Source organism: Mustelus asterias, chromosome 21 (assembly GCF_964213995.1).
Source record: "Mustelus asterias chromosome 21, sMusAst1.hap1.1, whole genome shotgun sequence".
Lineage (NCBI taxonomy): Eukaryota > Metazoa > Chordata > Chondrichthyes > Carcharhiniformes > Triakidae > Mustelus > Mustelus asterias.
Genome location: NC_135821.1, coordinates 13,380,902 through 13,406,468, shown reverse-complemented (window position 1 = coordinate 13,406,468; position 25,567 = coordinate 13,380,902). Strand labels below are relative to the sequence as shown.

At 50.1% G+C, this 25,567-nt stretch overlaps 1 protein-coding gene across 1 annotated transcript in view; it reads right to left on the bottom strand.

Moving 5' to 3' along the window:
- The window catches only part of csf2rb (colony stimulating factor 2 receptor subunit beta), a 52,412-nt gene that overhangs the window by 25,358 nt on the left and 1,487 nt on the right, over positions 1–25,567 (bottom strand). The window contains exon 2 of the mRNA XM_078237426.1: positions 4,826–4,990. Within this exon, the coding sequence (XP_078093552.1) occupies positions 4,826–4,904 (79 nt within the window). The 5' untranslated portion in view covers positions 4,905–4,990. The remainder of the gene's footprint in view (positions 1–4,825; positions 4,991–25,567) is intronic.

Here is a 25,567-nt window from a genome sequence, read left to right as displayed (position 1 = left end):
TTCTCCAACCTCTCCTCATAGCTAATGCCCTCCACGCCAGGCAACATCCTGGTAAATCTTTTCTGTACCCTCTCCAAAGCCTCCACATCCTTCTGGTAGTGTGGCGACCAGAATTGAACACTATATTCCAAGTGCGGCCTAACTAAGGTTCTATAAAGCTGCAACATGACTTGCCAATTTTTAAACTCAATGCCCTGGCTGATGAAGGCAAGCATGCCGTATGCCTTCTTGACTACCTTCCCCACCTATGTTGCCACTTTCAGTGACCTGTGTACCTGGACACCCAGATCCCTTTGCTTATCAATACTCTTAAGGGTTCTGATTTACTGTATATTTCCTATCTTTATTAAACCTTCCAAAATGCATTACCTTATACTCTTGTGCTAATACCACTAGACCATTGCCTCACATCAAACTAAAAGCTTAAAAAGAGAGACTTTCAATCCTATTGCGCCTTTCCTGGCTGCCGGATGTTCCCAGCATGCTTTACAACTGGTTAAGTACTTTTGAAATGTCAGTGGCCATTTTGTGCACAGCAAGATCTCGCAAACAGCAACCTGGCAACGACTCCGGTCATCTGCTTATCAGTGATGTCCGTGGTGAGATGCATGGCCGAGCAGTATTATCGCTCGACCATGAATCCAGAAACTTAGTCAATGTTTTGGGTTCGAATCCCATTTCTGAAGCTCCCATGTCAACTCGGGTACGATGCCCAGCCAATCAGTGCAGTCCTGACTGCAGGGGCCAGCTCAGGTCGCTCCGACAACTCGATGAGGAAATATTCACCTTTCCATAAGAAGAGATTTAGTCGTGGTGTTAATCACCCTGGCCCCACTCTGCCTCCAAACAAAAACAGAAAACGCTGGAAAATCTCAGCAGGTCTGACAGCATCTGCGGAGAGACAATAGAGCCAACATTTCGAGTCTGGATGACCCTTCATCAGAGCTGAAGAGAAGGAAAACTGGACAAGGTTCAGGTAATGCGGGTGAGAGGGGTTGGGGTGGCTGATACTGATAGGACAGACATAGAAAAGGATGGGATTTTCCAGCCGCACTCGCCCCAAAAGGCACAGTGGCACAGTGGTTAGCACTGCTGCCTCACAGCTCCAGGGACCCAGGTTCAATTCTGGTCTCGGATGACTGTGTGGAGTTTGCACGTTCTCCCCGTGTCTGCGTGGGTTTCCTCCAGGTGCTCCGGTTTCCTCCCACACTCCAAAGATGTGCAGGTTAGGTGGATTGGCCATGCTAAATTGCCCCTTAGTGTCCAAAGGTGTGCAGGTTAGGTGGATTGGCCATGCGAAATTGCCCCTTAGTGTCCAAAGGTGTGTAGGTTAGGTGGATTGGCCATGCGAAATTGCCCCTTAGTGTCCAAAGATGTGCAGATTAGGTGAATTATCCATGCTAACATTAGTGTCCAAAGATGTGCAGGTTAAGGTAGATTGTCATGCTAAATTGCCCCTTAGTGTCCAAAGATGGGGCGGCACGGTAGCACAGTGGTTAGCACTGCTGCTTCACAGCTCCAGGGTCCCGGGTTCGATTCCCGGCTCGGGTCACTGTCTGTGTAGAGTTTGCACATTCTCCTCGTGTCTGCGTGGGTTTCCTCCGGGTGCTCCGGTTTCCTCCCACAGTCCAAAAATGTGCGGGTTAGGTTGATTGGCCAGGTTAAAAATTGCCCCTTAGAGTCCTGGGATGTGTAGGTTAGAGGGATTAGCGGGTAAAATATGTGGGGGTAGAGCCTGGGTGGGATTGTGGTCGGTGCAGACTCGATGGGCCGAATGGCCTCCTTCTGCATTGTAGGGTTTCTATGGTTTCTATGTGTAGGTTAGGTGGATTGGCCATGCTAAATTGCCCCTTAGTGTCCAAAGATGTGCAGATTAGGTGAATTATCCATGCTAAATTGCCCCTTAGTGTCCAAAGATGTATAGGTTAGGTGGATTGGCCATGCTAAATTGCCCCTTAGTGTCCAAAGATGTGCAGGTTAGGTGGATTGGCCATGCTACATTGCCCCTTGGTGTCCAAAGATGTGCAGGTTAGGTGGATTGGCCATGCTAAATTGCCCCTTGGTGTCCAAAGATGCATAGGTTAGGTGGATTGGCCATGCTAAATTGCCCCTTAGTGTCCAAAGATGTGCAGGTTAAGTGGATTGGCCATGCTAAATTGCCCCTTAGTGTCAGGGGGATTGGTGGGGTAAATGCGTAGGGTTATGGGAATAGGGACTGGGTGGGATTGTTGTCCATACAGGCTTGATAGGCTGAAAGGTCTCCTTCTGCACTGTAGGGATTCTATGATTCTATGAAAACTGGAAAATCCCGCTCGAGGTCAATGACCTTTGCATGGTCCACTCCCCCTGCCCACTATGATTCCCGTGGCAGGCGGGACTGGAAAATTCCCCCCAAAGGGAACGTGATTGGTGATGATAAAAGCTGAGAATGGGGGGAGGGGGTGGGGCTGGGCGGTGAAGTGAGATTTGAGAAGTGGAAGAAAAAGTCCTGTAAAGCCTCCATGCCATTCTCTCAGTCCCTTCGCCTCTGCCGCATTGGTTCAGATGATGCCACTTTCCAAAATGGCGCCTCTGATATGTCTTCCTTCTCCCTCGGTCGTGGTTTACCACCCAGGTTTACCACACGGTTGAGAGCCCCCCCAACAGGGGCTCTCAACCGTGTCTCTCCCCCCACAGACGCTGTCCGACCTGCCGAGTCTTTGCAGCGTTTTCTGTTTTTGTTTCAGATTCCAGTATCCGCTCACGGTATTTTGCCTTCACGCTGTACCAGCTCACTGGCTAGAGAAGAGAACTGATGCATGGATGGATGGACGGGTTAAAATGCAGCAGGGCTGCCCTGCGAATTGGGCGCAGCACAGAGTTCCTTGGGAAGTTGCTGCCAAAATGTTCTCACACTCACAGATGGACAGCACAAACAAGCTGACCACAGGATCTGGGTGGTGGGAACTCTGGTATCTACAGGGTTAGAGCCACAACAGTGGGCGTCATATTCAAATGACGTAGCCATGTCAGTGTGTTTTAATAGAACTAAGAAAAGTACAGCACAGGAAAAGGCTCTTCGACGCTCCAAGCCCGTGCCGATCATGATGCCCTAACTAAACTAAAAAAAACCTTCTGCCCTTCCTCATTCCGTAACCCTCTATTCCCTTCCTATTCATGGACCCATCCAGATGCCTCTTAAATGTTGCTAATGTGCCTGCTTCCACCACCTCCTCTGGCAGCGCGTTCCAGGCATCCTTCACTCTCTGCGTGAAAAACGTCCCCCGCACATCTCCCTGAAACCATCCCCCTCTCACCTTGAACCTGCACCCCCTTGTAATTAACACTTCCACTCTGGGAAAAAGCCTCTGACCATCCACCCTGTCTCTGCCTCTCATCATTTTGTAGACCTCTATCGGGTCTCCCCTCAGCCTCTGTCTTTCCAGTGAAAACAATCCCAGTTTATCCAACCTCTCCTCATAGCCAACACCCTCGAGACCAGGCAACATCCTGGTGAACCTTCTTTGCGCTCTCTCCAAAGCTTCCACATCCTTCTGGTAGTGTGGTGACCAGAACAGCACGCAATACTCCAAATGCCGCCTAACCAAGGTTTTATATAGCTGCAACATGATTTCCCAACTCTTGTACTCAATGCCCTGGCTGATGAAGGCAAGCATGCCATATGCCTTCTTAATCACCTTGGCCACCTGTGTTGCCACTTTTAGGGAACTGTGGACCTGCACGCCCAGATCCCTCTGTATGGTAATGTTCTTAATGGTTCTGCCATTTACAGAACAATTCACACCTAAGTCTGATCCTCCAAAATGCATCAAGCATTATAATTAGATGTACATATATTGGCTGTAATTGCTCAGCTATATTCATAAGACCATAAGATATAGGAACAGAATTAGGCCATTTGGCCCATCAAGTCTGCTTCACCATTCGATCATGGCTGATAAGTTTCTCAACTCCATTCTCCTGTCTTTTCCCCATGACCTTTGATCTCTTTACTAATCAAGAACCGATCTATCTCTATCTTAAATATACTCAACAACCTGGCCTCCACAACCTTCTGCGGCAAAGAGTTCCACATCCCTCTGGCTGAACGCAAACCAGCCTCCCATGCATTGACTCTGTCTACACTTCCCGCTGCCTCGGCAAAGCAGCCAGCATAATTAAGGACCCCACGCACCCCGGACATTCTCTCTTCCACCTTCTTCCTTCGAGAAAAAGATACAAAAGTCTGAGGTCACGTACCAATCAACTCAAGAACAGCTTCTTCCCTGCTGCTGTCAGACTTTTGAATGGACTTACCTTGCATTAAGTTGATCTTTCTCTACACCCTAGCTATGACTGTAACACTACATTCTGCACTCTCTCGTTTCTTTCTCTATGAACGGTATGCTTTGTATAGCACTCGAGAAACAATACTTTTCACTGTATGTTAATACATGTGACAATAATAAATCAAATCAAATCAAGAAATTCCTCCTCATCTCGGTTCAAAAGGGTCACCCCTTTACTCTGGGGCTGTGCCCCTTAATGCATTCCACAGGGAACGCCGTTGACAGCGGAGGGACCAGAAGATCCCACCGCCGGCCAATGGCAGGCCACCCCGTGGAGTGTAGGCCGAATTCTGCGCTCCGTGTACGACGGGCACTTTTGACGGTCGGGACTGAGGGGGGGGGGGGGGGGGAGAGGGGGGGGAGGGGGGAGGGTGGGGGGGAGGCGGTCGGTGGCAAGCAGATTTCACGCCGTGTCCTTTCTCGAGCAATTCAACCCCAATCTTACATTCAGGGAACTGAACGAAAGGGAATATCTGAGAGAGAGAAGGATTTCTTACCCTCCGCGGCGCAGTGAACCGCAGAGAGGGTCAAAACGGAAAACAAGCACAGAAATCCGACCCGTTCCTTTGCAGCCATGTTCAAACCTCCCGTCGCTCCTTTCTCACAAGTCTTCTTCTCTTTGGTACCGCTTCCGCTTTCAGATTCTCATTATTCTCTAATAACTAAAAAAAAGAATACATCAGTTCACCACTCCAGATATCAGTGAATATTTGAACATACAAACAAGGATGCAATAGGCCACTCAGCCCCTCGAGCCTGTTCATGCCACCCAATAAGACCAGGACTGCTCTGATAATGACCTCATGCCGCCTTCCCCCCCGCCCCCCCAACCCCGCCCCCCCCAACCCCCGCCCCCCCAACCCCCGCCCCCCCCCCCCTTTAGCAATTACCTCTCTTGCTGTCCCTGTCCTGTTAACTCAGCCAAGGATTTTCCCTTGCCCCAACCCCTCCCTCTTTTTCCCCAGGTTTGTGACACCGCCGCTCTCCCCCACCCCGTTCCGCACCCCCCCTCCGTTCCGCCCCCCCCTCCGTTCCGCCCCCCCCTCCGTTCCGCCCCCCCCTCCGTTCCGCCCCCCCGTTCCGCCCCCCCCCTCCGTTCCGCCCCCCCCCTCCGTTCCACCCCCCCCCTCCGTTCCGCCCCCCCCCTCCGTTCCGCCCCCCCCCTCCGTTCCGCCCCCCCCCTCCGTTCCGCCTCTCCCCTGCCCCCCTCCCCGCCATCATCATCCATAGAAAATGGGGGCCAGCCCCCAGATGTGTAAATGCTCTTTGGTCCATTATGGGTGGTTGGGGGGCTGGGTGGAGGAGGATGGTTGGGGCGGGGGGCGGTTTGTTGGGGGGTGGAGGTGGTGGGTGGTGAGGAGTGGGGGTGTTGGTGGTGGGGGTGGAGGTGGTGGGTGGTGGGGGGGTGGAGGTGGTGAGGAGTGGGGGTGTTGGTGGGGGGTGGAGGGTGGTGGGGTGGTGGGGGGTGGCGGGGGGAGGGGGCGGGGGTGTGGTGAGTGGTTTTGACTCAGTCTTCCAATGCGTTCAGTGTGGGGGTGTTTGCAGCTTCCCTTGAGGAGGGGTTAATGAGGTTATTTTTGTGGTTGGAGGGTGTGTGTGAGAGAGTGCTTTTGTGTTTGCAATAGGGAAGTGTACACGCGGAGTTGGTGTGTGAAGGTTAGAGCTTCACTTCGGTTTACAGGGAATTTCCTCCGAGGTTCTCTCGATGTACCTTTGACAAAACTCCAAGAGATATGCGATGATTCACATAAACTGGTGTTTCTACTGAACATTCGCCGGGTTACAGGTGAACATACCCTGTCTAGAGTCTTTTTGGGAGAGAGTGTGTGAGTGTGAGTGTGTGTGTATTTGTGTGTGTGTGAGTGTGTGTGTGAGTGTGTGTGTGTGAGTGTGTGTGTGTGAGTGTGTGGGTGTGAGTGTGTGGGTGTGAGTGTGTGGGTGTGAGTGTGTGGGTGTGAGTGTGTGGGTATTTGTGTGTGTGTGAGTGTGTGTGTATTTGTGTGTGTGTGAGTGTGTGTGTGAGTGTGTGTGTGAGTGTGTGGGTGTGAGTGTGTGGGTGTGAGTGTGTGGGTGTGAGTGTGTGGGTGTGAGTGTGTGGGTGTGAGTGTGTGGGTGTGAGTGTGTGGGTGTGAGTGTGTGGGTGTGAGTGTGTGGGTGTGAGTGTGTGGGTGTGAGTGTGTGGGTGTGAGTGTGTGTGTATTTGTGTGTGTGTGAGTGTGTGTGTATTTGTGTGTGTGTGAGTGTGTGTGTGAGTGTGTGTGTGAGTGTGTGAGTGTGTGAGTGTGTGGGTGTGAGTGTGTGGGTGTGAGTGTGTGGGTGTGAGTGTGTGGGTGTGAGTGTGTGTGTATTTGTGTGTGTGTGAGTGTGTGGGTGTGAGTGTGTGGGTGTGAGTGTGTGGGTGTGAGTGTGTGGGTGCGAGTGTGAGAGTGCGAGTGTGAGAGTGTGTGAGAGTTTGTGTGTGTGAGTGAGTGTGAGTGAGTGTGAGTGAGTGAGTGTGAGTGAGTGTGAGTGTGTGTGTGAGTGTGTGTGTGAGTGTGAGTGTGAGTGTGAGTGTGTGTGTGTGGTGTGTGTGTGAGTGTGAGAGAGCAAGTGTATTTGTCTGTGTGTATTTGGGTGGATTGGCCATGCTAAGTTGCCCCTTAGTGTCCAAAGATGCGCAGGTCAGAGTGTGAGAGTGTGTGAGTATTTATGTGTGAGTGTGTGTGTGTATTTGTGAGTGTGTGTGTTTGATTGTGTGTGAACATTAGTGAGTATAAAATCATAGAATCCCTCCAGTGCAGAAGGAGGCCATTCAGTTCATTGAACCTGCACCAACAACAATCCCACCCAAGCCCTGTCCCCACACATTTACCCTGCTAATCCCCCTGACACTCAGGAGAAATTTAGCACGGCCAATCAACCTAACCTGTACATCTTTGGATTTAGGCTTACATTAACACTGCAATGAAGTTATTGTGAAAATCCCCTAGTCGCCACACTCTGGCGCCTGTTCGGGTAACACTGAGGGAGAATTTAGCACGGCCAATACACCCTAACCAGCACATCTTTCGGACTGTGGGAGGAAACCGGGAGCACCCGGAGGAAACCCACGCGGATACGGGGAGAACGTGCAGACTCCGCAACAGACAGTGACCCAAGCCGGGAATCGAACCCGGGTCCCTGGCGCTGTGAGGCAGCAGTGCTAACCATTGTGCCACCGTGTGCGCCCCCCACCCCACCCCACCCCCCACCTTGTGCTTGTGTGTATGTGTGCACTGACACATGTTGTGCATGTGACTGCATGTGTTCCTGGGTGTATGTTACAGTGTGTGTGGGAGTGTGTACACACTCAGATGCGTGTGGTGCACATTTCAGTCATGTCTAGTTGCGTTTATTGTAGTTCGGGTAGATGTGGGCACCCTTCATATATGTTCCCCTGGCTGTGGACTTGGAGGGACGTCCTTATCGACATGTGGACACTACTGGGGTTCGAGAAAACAACCGTAAATGAAAGAAATATCCTTGAAAGGGCCAAAGAAACAATAGCGGTGGGCTCTCCACGTGTCATCACAAGAAGGCCATCCCACTGAAAGGGACCGAAATAGCTATTGTTCAGGGCAGCAGCGATCAGTTATCACTGTAACAGCAGATCGAGAGGCTGGTGCTGAGAGATAAGTTTATGTTGCAAGGGCAAGACCCTTGAAAGTGGTTAGAAGCAAAGCACTGACACAAAGTAGGAACTTGCTGTGGTATTGTTTGATAAACGCCTTGCAATCAGGCGGAAGTGTCTGGTTGTGGGAACAGAAACCACAGTGACGACAGGGGTAAAAGAGCAGAGTGCACCGCTGCTCGTTAGCATCAGACGTAGGAGCTGGAGGAGGCCATTCAGCCCCTCGAAGCTGTTCTGCCGTCCCAACCGCTCACAACAGGGCGAACTTGCATTTATACGGCGCCTTTCATGACCTCAGACCCATCCCTATGCACTTTACAACCAATGGAACGTTAAAGATATTGCAGATCTTACACTTCCGATGGAGAATTTGATGCTAAAGTGTTAGTTCCAAATTAGCACTATAAAAATGACTAAATTTCATTGTTGCCATTTATAGCCATATACAGGGTGGCACGGTGGCGTAGTGGTTAGCACCAGGGACCCGGGTTCGATTCCCGGCTTGGGTCACTGTCTGTGCAGAATCTGCACATTCTCCCCGTGTCTGCGTGGGTTTCCTCCAGGTGCTCCGGTTTCCTCCCACAGTCCGAAAGACGTGCTGGTTAGGGTGCATTGGCCGTGCTAAATTCTCCCTCAGTGTACCCGAATAGGCGCCGGAGTGTGGCGACGAGGGAATTTTCATGGTAACTTCATTGCAGTGTTAATGTAAGCCTACTTATGACACCAATAAAGTAAAGTTTATCTATTAGTCACAAGTAGGCTTACATTCACATTGCAATGACGTTACTGTGAAAATCCCCTTAAGTAAATAAACTTTATTGCTGTCATATTAGAACATAGAACAGTACAGCAGAGGAATGGAGAACTGGCACGTTGGCACAATGGTTCGCGCTGCTGCCTCACGGTGCCAGGGACCCGGGTTCAATTCCAGCCTCGGGTCACTGTCTGTGTGGAGTTTGCATGTCCTCCCCATGTCTGCGTGGGTTTCCTCCGGGTGCTCCGGTTTCCTCCCTCAGTCCAAAGATGCGCGGGTGAGGTGGATTGGCCATGTTAAATTGCCCCTTGGTGTCAGGGGGGAGTAGCTGGGTAAATATGAGGGGCTACAGGATTTTCACAATAACTTCACTGCAGTGTGACTGTAAGCCTTCTTGTGATTAATAAATAAACTTTTTTTTTAAAACGGGGCCTAGGTGGGGGTATGGTTGATGCAGACCTTGATGGGCCGAATGGCCTCCTTCTGCACTGTAGGGATCCTATGATTGTATGAACAGGGATGGCGAGATGGGGCATGCGTCTGGTCTCCGACTAGCCGGAGATGGGAAGTTCTGAATTCGTGAACGATTCTGCCCTCTCCTTGACAGTCACCCGAGGCCGAGTGACTGGGGGAACTTGGGAAGGTTGCAAGTTCCCCAAAATGGCTGCCTGCTATGAGTCAGGCCAGTCTTTCTCAGTGCCAGTGGTGAGGTTGACATAACTCTGGAATTAAGGCTGCTCAATTTGGGTACCTGGGGAGATTTTCTTTCCAAACTTAACATTGGCAACATTTCAGATGGATCTGGGGACAGGCCCTAAATCTTAAAGTCTATCCCTGGAGAGTTGCCTCAACCTATTCTGCTGAGGTTGGCTTGACTTGTCCCTCATGTACACTGTGGCTCAGTTGGGTGTTGCTCTTGGCCCAGAGTCAGAAGGTCAAGGGGGTCACATCGGATTCAAAGAAGAACCAAAGACTCCAGTGTGGTGATGTTTAAATAACGTTTAAAATTAAGGCCTAGATCTCAGTGGATGTGGAAAGGTTCTCTGGGTGCCATTTTGGAAGAAGAACAGTGGGGGTGTTGCGGGGGGTGCAATATCCCCATTGTCCTTCCCAACATTCAGCTCTCGATTAACATCGAGGTTACCCAGGGGCGGCACGGTGGCGCTGCTGCCTCACAGCGCCAGGGACCCCGGATTCGATTCCGGCCTCAGGTGACTGTCTGAGTGGAGTTTGCACATTCTCCCCTCATGTCTGCGTGGGTTTCCTCCAGGTGCTCCGGTTTCCTCCCACAGTCCAAAGATGTGCAGCTCAGGTGGGTTGGCCATGCCAAATTGCTCCTTGGGTGTCCCAAGGTGTGTAGGTTAGGGGGATTGGTGGGGTAAATACTTGGGGGTTACGAGGAACAGGTCTGGGTGGGATTTCCCCTTGTGTCAGGGGGAATTATGCGGGGTTACAGGGATAGGGCCTGGGTTGGATTGTTGTCAGTGCACACTAGATAGGCTGAATGGCCTCCTTCTGCACTGTAGGGATTCTATGATTCTATACCCAACCAGCAGCGTGCCTGGGGACTTGTTGTGTGCAAACTGACTGTCTAGTTTCCTGTTACTGCAATTCATTGGTTGTGGAAAGGTTCTCTGGGTGCCATTTTGGAAGAAGAATAGTGGGGGTGTTGCGGGGGGTGCAATATCCCCATTGTCCTTCCCAACATTCAGCTCTCGATTAACATCGAGGTTCAAATCCCATCATGGCAGCTCGTGGAATTTAAATTTAAATTTATGAAAACTGGGAATGGTGAAATTAACATCGACCATCATAAAAACCCATCTGGTTCACTCGTGTCCCTTTAGGGAAGGAAATCTGCCGTCCTTACCGGGTCTGGCCCACATGTGACTCCAGGCCCATAGCAATGTGTTTAACTCTTAGCTGCCCTCTGAAATGGGCCGAGGGTAACTGGGGATGGGCAACAACTGCTGACCCAGCCAGCGACACCCACGTCCCATGAAAGAATATATTTTAAAAATCAGCTGATACTCATCACATCACCTCATTAGGCTTTGCCCATTCTTAACATGTGGCACGGTGGCACAGTGGTTAGCACTGCTGCCTCAGGGCGCCAGCGACACAGGTTCAATTCCAGCCTTGGGTGACTGTGCGGAGTTTGCACGTTCTCCCCGTGACTGTGTGGGTTTCCCCCAGGTGCTCTCTGGTTTCCTCCCGCAGTCCAAAGGTGTGCAGGTTAGGTGGATTGGCCATGCTAAATTGTTCCTTAGTGCCCAAAGACGTGCAGGTTAGGTGGATTGGCCATGCTAAATTGCCCATTAGTGTCCAAAGATGTGTGGGTTAGGTGGATTGGCCATGCTAAATTGCCCCTTGGTGTTCAAAGACATGCAGGTTCGATGGATTGGCCATGCTAAATTGTCCCTTGGTGTTCAAAGACGTGCGGGTTAGGTGGATTGGCCATGCTAAATTGCCCCTTAGTGTCCAAAGATGTGTGGGTTAGGTGGATTGGCCATGCTAAATTGCCCCTTGGTGTTCAAAGACGTGCGGGTTAGGTGGATTGGCCATGCTAAATTGTCCCTTACAGCACCAGGGCCCCGGGTTCAATTCCGGCCTCGGGTCACTGTCTGCGTGGAGTTTGCAAGTTTTCCCCGTGTCTGCGTGGGTTTCCTCCGGGTGCTCCGGGTTCCTCCCACATTCTGAAAGATGCACTGGTTAAGTGGATTGGCCGTGCTAAATTGCCCCTTAGCGACCAAAGATGTGCAGGTGAGGTGGATTGGCCATGCTAAATTGTCCCTTAGCGCCCAAAGATGTGCGGGCTCGGTGGATTGGCCATGTCCAAGGTAGTGCAAGTTAGGTGGATTGGCCAGGCTAAATTGCTCCTTGATGCCCAATGATGTGTAGGTTCGGTGGATGGCCATGGTAAATGTGTGGGGTTACAGAGATAGGGCGGAGGAACGGGCCTGGGTAAGATACTCTGGCAGAGAATCAGTGCGTACTCAATGGGCTGAATGGCCTCCTTCTGTCATCATTTCGTAATCGTAAAATGACCCTGCCTTCATATTTTCTCTGTTCCAATAAGGGAGAATGGAGCTAACATCTGCCCCGATATTGGGTCCCACATACAACCTTCTGGGAAGTGTGAAAAGGGGATGTTAAGATGGCAGCCACTCCCGACTAAGACAGGATCTTGGCACGCCCCCAGCTAACTGACGTCGCCGTTGACTGGAGTTGGGGACAAAGTTCGGCTATTCATAACTACAATAAACAAATTAGTTCAAAGCGCATTTCCCTGTGCTTTATTGATCTTTCTGTGTTCAAGCCTGGCTGACTATGCAAATCAAGGGCTGGGCAAAATGTACAAAGAGAAATCTCGCAGAAGCCATACAGGGACATCCGTGAGGGGCGGATTCACCTCCGGAGGATGCGTTGGTTTACCCTCAAAATTAGCGTAGACACCTGCCGGGACATCCCAGACGCTCTGCACCCCAGCAAGAACGGAGAATTCGCCTCTCAGCCAAAAATCCACTCACTGCAGCGGGACTGGAGAATCCCAGCTGCGGGCGAGGTCGGAGAATTCCGGCCAATAGAATATGGTTATGTAAAAATATTGGCCGGAAGTTTACCATCTCGCCCGCCACGGGAATCGGAGCGGGCGAGGGGCGGACAACGGAAATGTCCGTTGACCTCGGGCGGGAATTTCCGGTCTTGCTTGAACGAGGTAGACTCCCGCCCGAGATCTACAGACCTTCCCATTGCCCGCACGTTTATCCGCTCCGATTCCTGTGGCGGGGGGGGATGGCAGAATTCTGGCCATTATATCCAAATAAACTCATCGGGTGGAATTTTACTGGCCCGGGGGCGGGCGAGGCTCGGAGAACGGCATTCTCTGTTGGCATCCTGTTGGCTGCAGGATAGTGCGGGTGGACATGCAGCTAAAATTCTCAGCATCATTTCTATTTCAGCTATCATTTAGTCACTCCACAATACTTATAACAAGTACTTTTTGCCTGACCATGCATACGAGAGGTTCTGGGGTAGTGGTATTGTCGCTGGACTAGCAATCAGGAGATGCAGGGCAGTGCTCTGGGGACCTGGGTTCGAATCCCACCACGGCAGAAGGTGAAATCTGAATTCAATGAAGAAATCACCGAGCTAAAAAGTCTAATGATGACCAAAACCATTGTGGTAGAGATGTCCCTTTAGAGAGGGAAATCTGCTGTCCTTACCTGGTCTGGCCTACATGTGACTGAACTATCTCCTGAAATAGGCCAAGCAAGCCACTCAGTTCAAGGTCAATTACGAATGGACAATAAATGCTGGCCCAGTCAGCAGCGCCCACATCCCAGGGCGAACAACAAACTTAATTAATTCCCCCACTCCACACACAGAGGCTGCCTGGTCTGCTGAGTATTTCTGGAATTTCCCATCTTTCTTCCGAGATCGGTCATCCGTGATATTTTGTTTGCGTTCATTAGCCTGCCTCATCATCGGGGAATTCCTCCCTCCTGTTTGTTAACCTGCGAGTTGGGCGACTAGTTTGCGGTAGCTTTTGAAAGGCAGGGGCTGTGGTGGGAGAGCACTGCCATAACTTTCGAAGGGCCAGCACGGGCGTCGTGGGCCGAACGGTCTCTGTCTGTGCCGCAAGATGCCAATTTGCTACCAAGCAGCAGGCAAAGCGCTCTTTGCCGTTTGGCAGAGTGTGGCGAACCTGGCGTCAAATGGGTTAACGCTGGAATTGGCAGGAAAAGTGATTGCTCAGTGATGGGGCAACCACAGTGGGACAGAACTTCCTCACAGATCCTTCCGCTTAACTTCAAGGGAACGGCGACGGAAACTCCGACTTAGCTGCAGTTCTGCCAATGTGACATTGGGCGGTGGAGTTTCCGAGGTAACCCCCTGGTGCATTCCTCCCTCCCCCACACCGTGTGACGATCAGGAATGTTGCAGAAGTTGACAATTCCTGCTCTTGGTGAAGGGAGGGCGGGGAGCTTTAAACTCTGTATCGACAATAGGAGGGGCTGTCCAAAGATGTGCGGGTTAGGTTGATTGGCCATGCTAAATTAACCCTAGTGTCAGGATGATTAATAGGGTGAATATGCGGTGTTACAGGAATGGGTGGGATTGTGGTCAGTGCAGACTCGATGGGCCAAGTGGCCTCCTTCTGCACTGTCGGGATTCTATGAATCACAAACGAGAAACTTTATAACAGCCCACATTTACTGGAGATCAGACACTTTCAGCAGCAATGAAGGGCTGGCCAATGGGAGAATGGTACAAAGATGGTTGATAGAATAATGGTTATGTTGCTGTGTCGGTGAGCGGCACGGTGGCACAGTGGTTAGCACTGCTGCCTCACAGCACCAGGACATGGGTTCGATTCCCGGCTTGGGTCACTGTCTGTGTGGAGTTTGCACATTCTCCCGGTGTCTGCGCAGGTTTCCTCCGGGTGTTCCGGTTTCCTACCACAGTCCGAAAGACGTGCAGGTTGGGTACGTTGGCCATGCTAAGTTCTCCCTCAGTGTACCCGAACAGATGCCGGAGTGTGGCATTTTCACAGTAACTTCATTGCGGTGTTAATGTCAGCCTACTTGTGACTGATAAATAAACTTTTAAATCTTTAAAACAGTACTGGGCCAATGAAACGTCAATCCAAATCCGACCAGTGTAGATGGTGATTGGAATTTAAACTCAATAGGTTTCCAGCGCTTGACTCTAAAACTGCACGGAGGGATCGAATGAATCAGCAGGCAGTCACTTACTGGAGATGAGTACATGCGTTCCCCAAGGCTGGTGGCCAGTTTTCCTTCAGGAAGAGATTTATAAAAGGCATTCGGGATTCCTGGATCAACAACGGCGAGTCAGGATGGTAGGGAGCATGGGGATGTGGCAGGTGGGGGTGACATCATACATATCATCGAAGCTTCCCATCCCACAATTCCTGCACATTTCCCAATCCCACAATTCCTGCACAGTTCCCACTCCCACAATTCCTGCACAGTTCCCAATCCCACAATTCCTGCACGGTTCCTGAAATATCTCCTCAGAGGCCAGCGTCCCTTCACCATATTCCCTTTAGTTACAAACTCAATCCCACTCTGAAGAGTATTCCAGGTACAAAGTCAGAATCCGGAGTGTCAGTAGCCCTGGCACTCCTCAATATATACACAACTGAGACTCCCTGATTGGGCAGGCAATCATTATCTCAATCAGGGAGCTCATACTCCAAGAGGCCAACCTCATGGGACTGGTGGAGGTCATTTTGGTTCCCAATCTCACAATTCCTGTACCATTTCCAATCCCACAATTCCTGCAGTTTCCAATTCCAAAATTCCTGCACAGTCCCCAATCCCAGAATTCCTGTACCATTCCCCAATCCCATAATTTCTGCACAGTTCCCAAACCCGCAATTCCTGTGCTATTCCCAATCCCACAATACCTGCACAGTTCCCAATCCCACAATTCCCGTTCCAGACTCAAAACGTTAACTTCGTTTCTCTCTCCACAGACGCTGCCAGACCCGCTGAGCATTCCAGCACCGTTTATTCCCACCTTCCCTGCTCCTCTTCGGGCATCAGAGATTGTGGGATGACCCTAATAGGGTGGCGCGGTGGCACAATGGTTAGCACTGCTGCCTCATGGCGCCAGGGACCCGGGTTCAATTCCAGCCTTGGGTCACTGTCTGTGTGGAGTCTGCACGTTCTCCCCCGTGTCTGCGTGGGTTTCCTCCGGGTGCTCCAGTTTCTTCCCACAGTCCAAAGATATGCGGGTTAGGTGGATTGGCCATGCTAAATTGCCCCTTAGTGTCCCAGGATGTGTAGGTTAGGTGGATTGGCCATGCTAAATTGCCCCTTAGTGTCCCAGGATGTGTAGGTTAGGTGGATTGGCCATGCTAAATTGCCCCTTAGTGTCAGGGGGACTAGCTAGGGTAAATGCATGGGATTATGGGGATAGGGCTTGGGTGGGATTGTGGTCGGTGCAGAATCGATGGGCTGAATGGCCTCCTTCTGCACTGTAGGGATTCTATGATTCTAATCCATTTCTACTTTGAACACTCAACAGAAGGTTGTTGGTACCCTTCCCATTCTGATGTTGTGTCTGCTTTGGCGTTGTACAATGCAGGAACAGGATAAGAGGGACACTGTTTGGCGTGCATCAAACTCTGCATCTGCGAAGGTTTTCCTGAAGCTTTATCGCAAGCCGTGTCTTTCTCTTGAGAAAATAATAGTTTCGGCTAAGAGCTCCTAAAAGTGAAGAGTGTCCAACATTCTTCCCCACCTCACTGACACATCCGCCGCTCTGACTTGGAAAGACATTCAATTCAGGACCTGGGGAGAGGCATTGGGGGGAACTCCCTTATTGCAACACCGTTCCTGCCTGAAAGCTGGCACTAATCCAGAAGAAAAACTCGCTGGGACTATTCCAGTGCAACACGCTCCCCACTCCATATCATAGAAACATAGCAACCAGAAGCAGGCCATTCAGCCCTTCGAGCCTGCTCCGCCATTCATTATGATCATGGCTGATCATCAAATTCAACATCCCGATCCCCCCCTTTCCCCCCCCATATCCCTTGATCCCTTTAACCCCCAAGAGCTATATCTAATTTCTTCTTGAAATCACACAACGTTTTGGCCTCAACTACTTTCTGTGGGAGTGAATTCCACACATTCACCACCCTCTGGGTGAAGAAATTTCTCCTCACCTCAGTTCCAAATGAACAAAGAAAATTACAGCACAGGAACAGGCCCTTCGGCCCTCCAAGCCTGCACCGACCATGCTGCCCGACTGAACTAAAACCCCCTATCCTTCCGGGGACCATATCCCTCTAAAAGGTTTACAATTTATCCTCAAACTATCACCCTCTAGTTCTGGACTCCCCCCACCATTGGGGACATTCTTTCTGAATCTACCCTCTCTAATCCTGTTAGAATTTTATAAGTTTCTATGAGATCCCTTCTCACTCTTCTAAACTCCAGTGAATATAATCCTAACCGACCTAATCTCTCCTTATATGACAGACCCGCCATCCCAGGAATCAGCCTGGTAAACCTTCGCTGTACTCCCTCTGTGGCAAGGACATCCTTCCTCAGATAAGGACACCAAAACTGCACACAATACTGAATCTACCCTGCGCAATCCTGTTAGAATTTTATAAGTTTCTATGAGATCCCCTCTCACTCTTCTAAACTCCAGTGAATATAATCCTAACCGGTTTAGTGTATCCTCAGAAGACCGACCTGCGATCCCAGGAATCAGCCTGGTATAAGACTTCGTGTACTCCCTCTATCGCACGGACACGCTTCCTTAAAGCCAACAGCTTCTGTGTTCCGAGGAATCATTTTTGAGCCTTCTGGTTTAAGTGCCAATTCATGTTAAAGTACCAGGTCCAATACTCACCCTGTCTCTCTCTAGTATTCTCTCAGAGTGAGGGGGACGCTTCATAGAATCGCACAGTGCAGAAGGAGGCCATTTGGCCCATCGAGTCAGCACCGACCACAATCCCGCCCAGGCCCTATCCCCATAACCCCATGCATTTACCCTACTAATCCCCCTGGCACTAAGGGGCAATTTATCACGGCCAATCCATTCTAACCTGCACATTTTTGGAGTGTGGGAGGAAACCGGAGCACCCGGAGGAAACCCACGCAGACACGGGGAGAACGTGCAGACTCCGCACAGACAGTGACCCAACCCGGGAATCGAACCCGGGTCCCTACCGCTGAGATATAGCAGTGCTAGCCACTGTGCCACCGTGCTGGCCCAGAGTACATTATGCAGAGTTGTTTAACATGACTGTGGCAGTACAGCTACCACCACACAGTCCACGCTGACTAGGAAACGCTCTTGTTGTGGCCCCCAGACACATTGGAAGGACGTACAGGCTGATTATTAACCTGTTTGATCACATTATGAATGGACCCCAAATATTCACCAAGTCATGGAGTGGGATTTGAACCCAGCGCTGCAGACTCTGAGTTAGCAATGCTTCCCACTGCGGCTCAAGATATGCTGAGTGACTATCTTCCATACGGGGAATTTGGGGAGATGTTAAACTGCAGATGCCCCATCTCTCTCCATTCTTCCCCTTCTCTTGGTGCCAACAGGGGTTATCACTGACCAAAAACTGAACTGGACCCAGCCATATAAAAACTGTGGCTACAAGAGCAGGTCAGAGGCTGGGAAGTCTGTGGCGAGTAACTCACCGCCTGACTCCCCCAAAGCCTGTCCATCATCTACAAGAGGCAAGTTAAGTATGTGATGGAATACTCTCCACTTGCCTGGATGAATGCAGCTCCAACAACACTCAAGAAGCTTAATACCATCCAAGATAGTTTTTAGGTGTCCAGATCACCAACAACCTGTCCTGGTCCCCCTCATGCCAAGATTATAGTTAAGAAAGCCCACCAACGCCTCTACTTTCTCAGAAGACTAAGGAAATTTGGCATGTCAGCTATGACACTGTGGTGAACCATCGTTGGTTCCCACTAGGTAGCACTGAGCCAGGGTCTGGCCAGTACTACGAGTCTGTATATATGTTGCTGTTGGGGTTAGGGATGGGTTGTTCTACTTGTTGCTGTTGGGGTTAGGGTTGGGCTGTTACCCCTGTATTATGGTTATTATGGTACATCCCAGTCGGGCTCCGCCTCCTGGGAGAGGTATAAAGGTCACTGCTCTGTCTGGGACCCCTCAGTCTGGGATCGTGTACCATACATGGTAGCTTAGTTGTAATAGCAAATAAAAGCCTTTATTTCCTTGAGCATCTCAAGCCTCGTGTGTGATAACGCGCATCAGACACTCACCAACTTTTACAGATGCATCATCGAAAGCATTCTTTCCAGATGTATCACAGCTTGGTATGGCTCCTGCTCTGCCCAAGACCGCAAGAAACGACAAAGGGTCGTGACTGTAGCCCAGTCCATCATGCAAACCAGCCTCCCATCCATTGACTCTGTCTACACTTCCCACTGCCTCGGCAAAGCAGCCAGCATAATTAAGGACCCCACGCACCCCGGACATTCTCTCTTCCATTAGGAAAAAGACACAAAAGTCTGAGGTCACGTACCAACTGACTCAAGAACAGCTTCTTCCCTGCTGCCATCAGACTTTTGAATGGACCTACCTCGCACTACGTTGATCTTTCTCTACACCCTAGCTGTGACTGTAACGCTACATTCTGCACTCTCTCCTTTCCTTCTCTATGAACGGTATGCTTTGTCTGTATAGTGCGCAAGAAACAATACTTTTCACTGTGTGTTAATACATGTGACAATAAATCAAATCAAAGACAAAGCAGCCCCACTTGAGTGGCACCCCATCAACAAACATTCACTCCCAGTGGCAGCCGTGTGTACCATCTACAAGGTGCCCTGCAGCAACTCACCAAGGCTCCTTCAACAGCACCTTCCAAACCGTGACTGCTGCCATCTAGAAGGACAAGGGCAGCAGATACCTGGGACAACCACCACCTGGAGGTTCCCCTCCAAGTCACTCACCATCCTCACTTGGAAATATATTGCCTTTCCTTCACTGTCGCTGGGTCAAAATCCTGGAGCCCCCTGCCTAACAGCACTGCGGATGTACCTACACCTCATGGAATTCTCCAGCCCTTCCTGCTGGCGGGATCTTCCAGTCCGACCAAAGACAACCCCTGCCCTTGGTTCCCCGACAGTGGCACGGGTGAGGAATGTAAATCACCACTGACTTTGGTGGGACGGGAAGATTCCACTGGCAGCCGATGATGAGCTGTCTCCGCCATGGGAAAACCACTGTCGGATGGGATGGAGAACTCCGCCAGTGCTTTACTATCAAGGGCTTTTAGATGGGATCCCAAAATGGCATGTGCCCTCTCCGTAAACAATCCCATAAAATAGCAAAAGGAATTCTCTCCGGTGTCCTAGCCAATACTGATCCTCATACAACATGGATTGTCCGGCCATTATCTTTTCACCGATCAGGGTAGCTGCCTTCTTCAGTGTATGTTTCTGTGAGAGGCTTTGTCTTTGATTTGATTTATTATTGTCACATGTATTAACACACAGTGAAAAGTATTGTTTCTTGCGCGCTATACAGACAAAGCATACCGTTCATAGAGAAGGAAAGGAGAGAGTGCAGAATGTAGTGTTACAGTCACAGCTAGGGTGTAGAGAAAGATCAACTTAGTGCGAGGTAGGTCTATGAGAGGCTTTATTGAAAACAGATCTTAAGATGAGGGAGGCAATGGCCTCGTGGTGTTGTCACTAGATTATTAATCCAGAAACGCAGCTCATGTTCAAATCCCACCACGGCAGATGGTGGAATTTGAATTCAATTTTAAAAATCTGGAATTAAGAATCTACTGATGACTATGAAACCATTGTTGATTGTCATCTGGATCACTAATGTCCTTCAGGGAGGGAAATCTGCCATCCTTGCCTGGTCTGGCCTACATGTGACTCCAGAGCCACAGCAATGTGGTTGACTCTCAATTGCCCTCCAAGGGCAACTAGGGATGGGCAATAAATGTTGGCTAGCCCATGAATGAATAAATGAATTCAAAAAAGTCTGCCTTCAGAGACACCCTCATGGCATAGCCATAGCACGCTTTTTCTGGAACAGGAAACAGGTTGCTAATCTGTCAGCCAGAATCTTAGAGCTTGAACATAGAACATAGAACATAGAACATTACAGCGCAGAACAGGCCCTTCGGCCCACGATGTTGCACCGACCAGTTAAAAAAAAAAACTGTGACCCTCCAACCTAAACCAATTTCTTTTCGTCCATGAACCTATCTACGGATCTCTTAAACGCCCCCAAACTAGGCGCATTTACTACTGATGCTGGCAGGGCATTCCAATCCCTCACCACCCTCTGGGTAAAGAACCTACCCCTGACATCGGTTCTATAACTACCCCCCCTCAATTTAAAGCCATGCCCCCTCGTGCTGGATTTCTCCATCAGAGGAAAAAGGCTATCACTATCCACCCTATCTAAACCTCTAATCATCTTATATGTTTCAATAAGATCCCCTCTTAGCCGCCGCCTTTCCAGCGAAAACAATCCCAAATCCCTCAGCCTCTCCTCATAGGATCTCCCCTCCATACCAGGCAACATCCTGGTAAACCTCCTCTGCACCCTCTCCAAAGCCTCCACATCCTTCCTGTAATGTGGGGACCAGAACTGCACACAGTACTCCAAGTGCGGCCGCACCAGAGTTGTGTACAGTTGCAACATAACGCTACGACTCCTAAATTCAATCCCCCTACCAATAAACGCCAAGACACCATATGCCTTCTTAACAACCTTATCTACTTGATTCCCAACTTTCAGGGATCTATGCACACATACACCTAGATCCCTCTGCTCCTCCACACTATTCAAAGTCCTCCCGTTAGCCCTATACTCAACACATCTGTTATTCCTACCAAAGTGAATTACCTCACACTTCTCCGCATTAAACTCCATCCGCCACCTCTCGGCCCAACTTTGCAACCTGTCTAAGTCTTCCTGCAAACTACGACACCCTTCCTCACTGTCTACCACACCACCGACTTTGGTGTCATCAGCAAATTTGCTAATCCACCCAACTATACCCTCATCCAGATCATTAATAAATATTACAAACAGCAGTGGCCCCAAAACAGATCCCTGAGGTACACCACTTGTAACCGCACTCCATGATGAATATTTACTATCAACCACCACCCTCTGTTTCCTATCCGCTAGCCAATTCCTGATCCAATTTCCTAGATCACCCCCAATCCCATACATCTGCATTTTCTGCAGAAGCCTACCATGGTGAACCTTATCAAACGCCTTACTAAAATCCATATATACCACGTCCACTGCCTTGCCCCCATCCACCTCCTTGGTCACTTTCTCAAAAAACTCAATAAGGTTAGTAAGGCACGACCTACCTGCCACAAAACCATGCTGACTATCACCTATCAATTCATTACTCTCCAAATAACTATAAATCCTATCCCTTATAATTTTTTCCAACATCTTGCCGACAACAGAAGTGAGACTCACCGGTCTATAATTCCCGGGGAAGTCTCTGTTCCCCTTCTTAAACAATGGGACAACATTCGCTAACCTCCAATCTTCTGGTACTATACCAGAGGCCAACGACGACCTGAAGATCAGAGCCAGAGGCTCTGCAATCACTTCTCTTGCCTCCCAGAGAATCCTTGGATAAATCCCATCCGGACCAGGGGATTTATCTATTTTCAGACCCTCCAGAATATCCTGCACATCCTCCTTATCAACTGTAATACTGTCTATTCTACTCCCTTGCAACCCAGTGTCCTCCTCAGCTATATTCATGTCCCCTTGCGTGAACACCGAAGAGAAATATTGGTTCAATGCTTCACCAATCTCCTCCGGTTCCACACATAACTTCCCTCTGCCATCTATAACTGGCCCTAAACTTGCCCTAACCAACCTTCTGTTCTTGACATACCTATAGAACGCCTTAGGATTCTCTTTAACCCTATCCGCCAAAGTCTTCTCATGTCCCCTTTTAGCCCTTCTAAGCTCGCTCTTCAACTCCCTCTTAGCCAATCTAAAGCTTTCTAGTGCACTACCCGAGTGCTCACGTCTCATCCGAACATAAGCCTCCTTTTTCTTTTTAACCAACAAAGAAACTTTTTTGGTGCACCACGGTTCCCTAGCCCTACCAATTCCTCCTTGCCTGACAGGGACATACCTATCACAGACTCGCAGTAGCTGCTCCTTGAAAAAACTCCACATGTCGGACGTTCCCAGTCCCTGTAATCTCCTAGTCCAACCTATGTTTCCTAATTCTCTCCTAATAGCCTCATAATTACCCTTCCCCCAGCTAAAACCACTGGCCCGAGGTTCATGCCTATCCCTTTCCATCACTAAGGTGAACGTAACCGAATTGTGGTCACTATCACCAAAATGCACACCAACTTCCAAGTCTAGCACCTGGTCTGGCTCATTTCCCAGCACCAGATCCAATATAGCCTCACCTCTAGTTGGCCTGTCTACATACTGAGTCAAAAAACCTTCCTGCACGCTTTGAACAAAAACTGACCCCTCTAACGAGCTAGAGCTATAACAATTCCAGTCAATATTAGTCAAGTTAAAATCCCCCATAACAATTGCCCTATTACTTTCACTCCTAAGCAGGATTGACTCCGCAATCCTTTCCTCAACCTCTCTAGAACTTTTAGGAGGTCTATAAAAGACTCCCAACAGGGTGACCTCTCCTCTCCTATTTCTAATCTCCGCCCATACTACCTCAACAGATAAGTCCTCATCAAACCTCCTCTCTGACACTGTGATACAATCTCTGACCAATAATGCTACCCCTCCCCCTCTTCTACCTCCTTCCCTACTTCGACTAAAACATTTGAACCCCGGGACCTGCAGCATCCATTCCTGCCCCTGCTCTATCCATGTCTCTGAAATAGCCACAACATCGAAGTCCCAGGTACTGATCCACGCTGCAAGTTCACCCACTTTATTGCGAATACTCCTGGCATTGAAGTATACACATTTCAAACCCTGCTCCACCCCACCTCTGCAATGCCGTGCATTGCAGTCCCCATCCATGCATCCCTCACTTTCAGCCCCACTACTCAGGATCCCTCCCCCCCCCCGAATCAGTTTAAACCTCCCTGCATGGCCTTAGCAAATTTACCCCCCAGGATATTGGTCCCCTTCTGATTAAGGTGTAGACCATCCTTCTCATAGAGGTCACACCTTCCCCAGTACGAGCCCCAATTGCTTAAGTACCTGAACCCCTCCCTCCTGCACCATCCCCTCAGCCATGAATTCAAACCTTCCCTCTCCCTATTCCTCTCTAAACTATCCCGTGGTACAGGCAAGAGTCCAGAGATAACCACTCTGTCAGTCTTGGCCTTTAGTTTCCACCCCAACTCCATAAATCCCTGCCTAATATCCCCTTCCCCTATCCTCCCTATGTCGTGTGTCCCCACATGTACAATAACTTGTGGTTTATCTCCCTCCCCCCTAAGAGTCCTGAATACCCTGTCAGACACATCCCGGACCCCAGCCCCTGGTAGGCAACACACCAACCCTGAGTCCCTACCTTTAGTTCCGACCCTCCTATCTGTCCCCTTAATTGTGGAGTCCCCAATCACAAGGCCCAGTCTTTTACAGCCCCTAACCACCTGAGCTTTCTCACTCGGCTCACCCCCAGAGATCTGCTCTCTATGCTCAGTTGAGGGGTGCCATTCCCCACCAAGGGTTGGATTTTCCAGCCACCTTGGCCCCGAAACCGGAAAACCCCGCCCCGAAGTCAACGGATCTTTCCATGGTCCGCCCCCTCGCCCACTCCGATTCCCGTTGCGGGCAGAGCAGGAATATTCGCCCCCAAGTGTCAGCTCTTCCACCCTTCCTGCCTGCCATTGGCGGATATTAGGGCGGCACGGTAGCACAGTGGCTAGCACTGCTGCTTCACAGCTCCAGGGACCTGGGTTCGATTCCCGGCTCGGGTCACTGTCTGTGTGGAGTTTGCACATTCTCCTCGTGTCTGCGTGGGTTTCCTCCGGGTGCTCCGGTTTCCTCCCACAGTCCAGAGACGTGCGGGTTAGGTTGATTGGCCGTGCTAAAAATTGCCCCTTAATGTCCTGAGATGCGTAGGTTAGAGGGATTAGTGGGTAAATGTGGAGGGATATGGGGGTAGGGCCTGGGTGGGATTGTGGTCGGTGCAGACTCGATGGGCCGAATGGCCTCTTTCTGTACTGTAGGGTTTCTATGATTTCTATGATGACTCTACTGGTTTATCAGCTTACTGGTTGACCATCTATCTATCTCAGCCTTTAATAGACTCGAGGGCTCTGCCCCCACAGCTCTCTGTGGCAAGGACTCTCAACCCTCTGAGACAGGAAATTCCTCCTCATCTCAGTCTAAAATTGGCGCCCCTTTATTCTGAGACTGTGCCCTCTGGCCCCAGACTCTCCCATGAGAGGGAACATCCTCTTAGCATCTACCCTTTGACCATCTAGTCCTGGGGTGGGACTGGAATTCAGAGGCAGGGAACCCACCCACTGCGCCACAAGACCTCCTACAGATTCAAGTCTGAGGCCACATAACAACCGACTCAAGAACAGCTTCTTCACTGCTGCCGTCAGAACTTTGAATTGACCTTATATTAAGCTGATCTTTCTCTACACCCTAGCTATGACTATGTAACACTGTATTCTGCACCCTCTCCTTTCCTTCTCTATGAACGGTATGCTTTGTCTGTATAGCACGCAAGAAATAATACTTTTCACTGTATACTATTTGGCGGCACGGTGGCACAGTGGTTGGCACTGCTGCCTCACAGCTCCAGGGACCTGGATTCGACTCCCGGCTTGGGTCACTGTCTGTGTGGAGTTTTCACATTCTCCCCGTGTCCGTGTGAGTTTCCTCCGGGTGCTCTGGTTTCCTCCCACAGTCCAAAGATGCGTGGGTTAGGTGGATTGGCCGTGCTAAATTGTCCCTTAGTGTCAGGGAGACTAGCTAGGGTAACTGCATGGGGATAGGGCCTGGGTGGGTTGTGGTCGGTGCAGACCCGATGGGCCGAATGGCCTCCTTCCGAACTGTAGGATTCTATGAACGTTCCTTAAATAAGAGGACCAGGACTGCTCACAGTGCTCCAGATGTGGACTCACCAGTACCTTGCACAGTTGCAGCAAGACTCTTACTCTTATATTCTGTTCCTTCACTGTTACTGGGTCACAACCCTGGAATTCCCTCCCTAACAGCAGTGTGGGTGTACCTACACCACAGAGGTTCAAGAAGGCAGCTCACCACCACCTTCTCAAAGGGCAATGAGGGATGGGTAATAAATGCTGGGTCTCGTGATATCCCTTGAGTGAATAG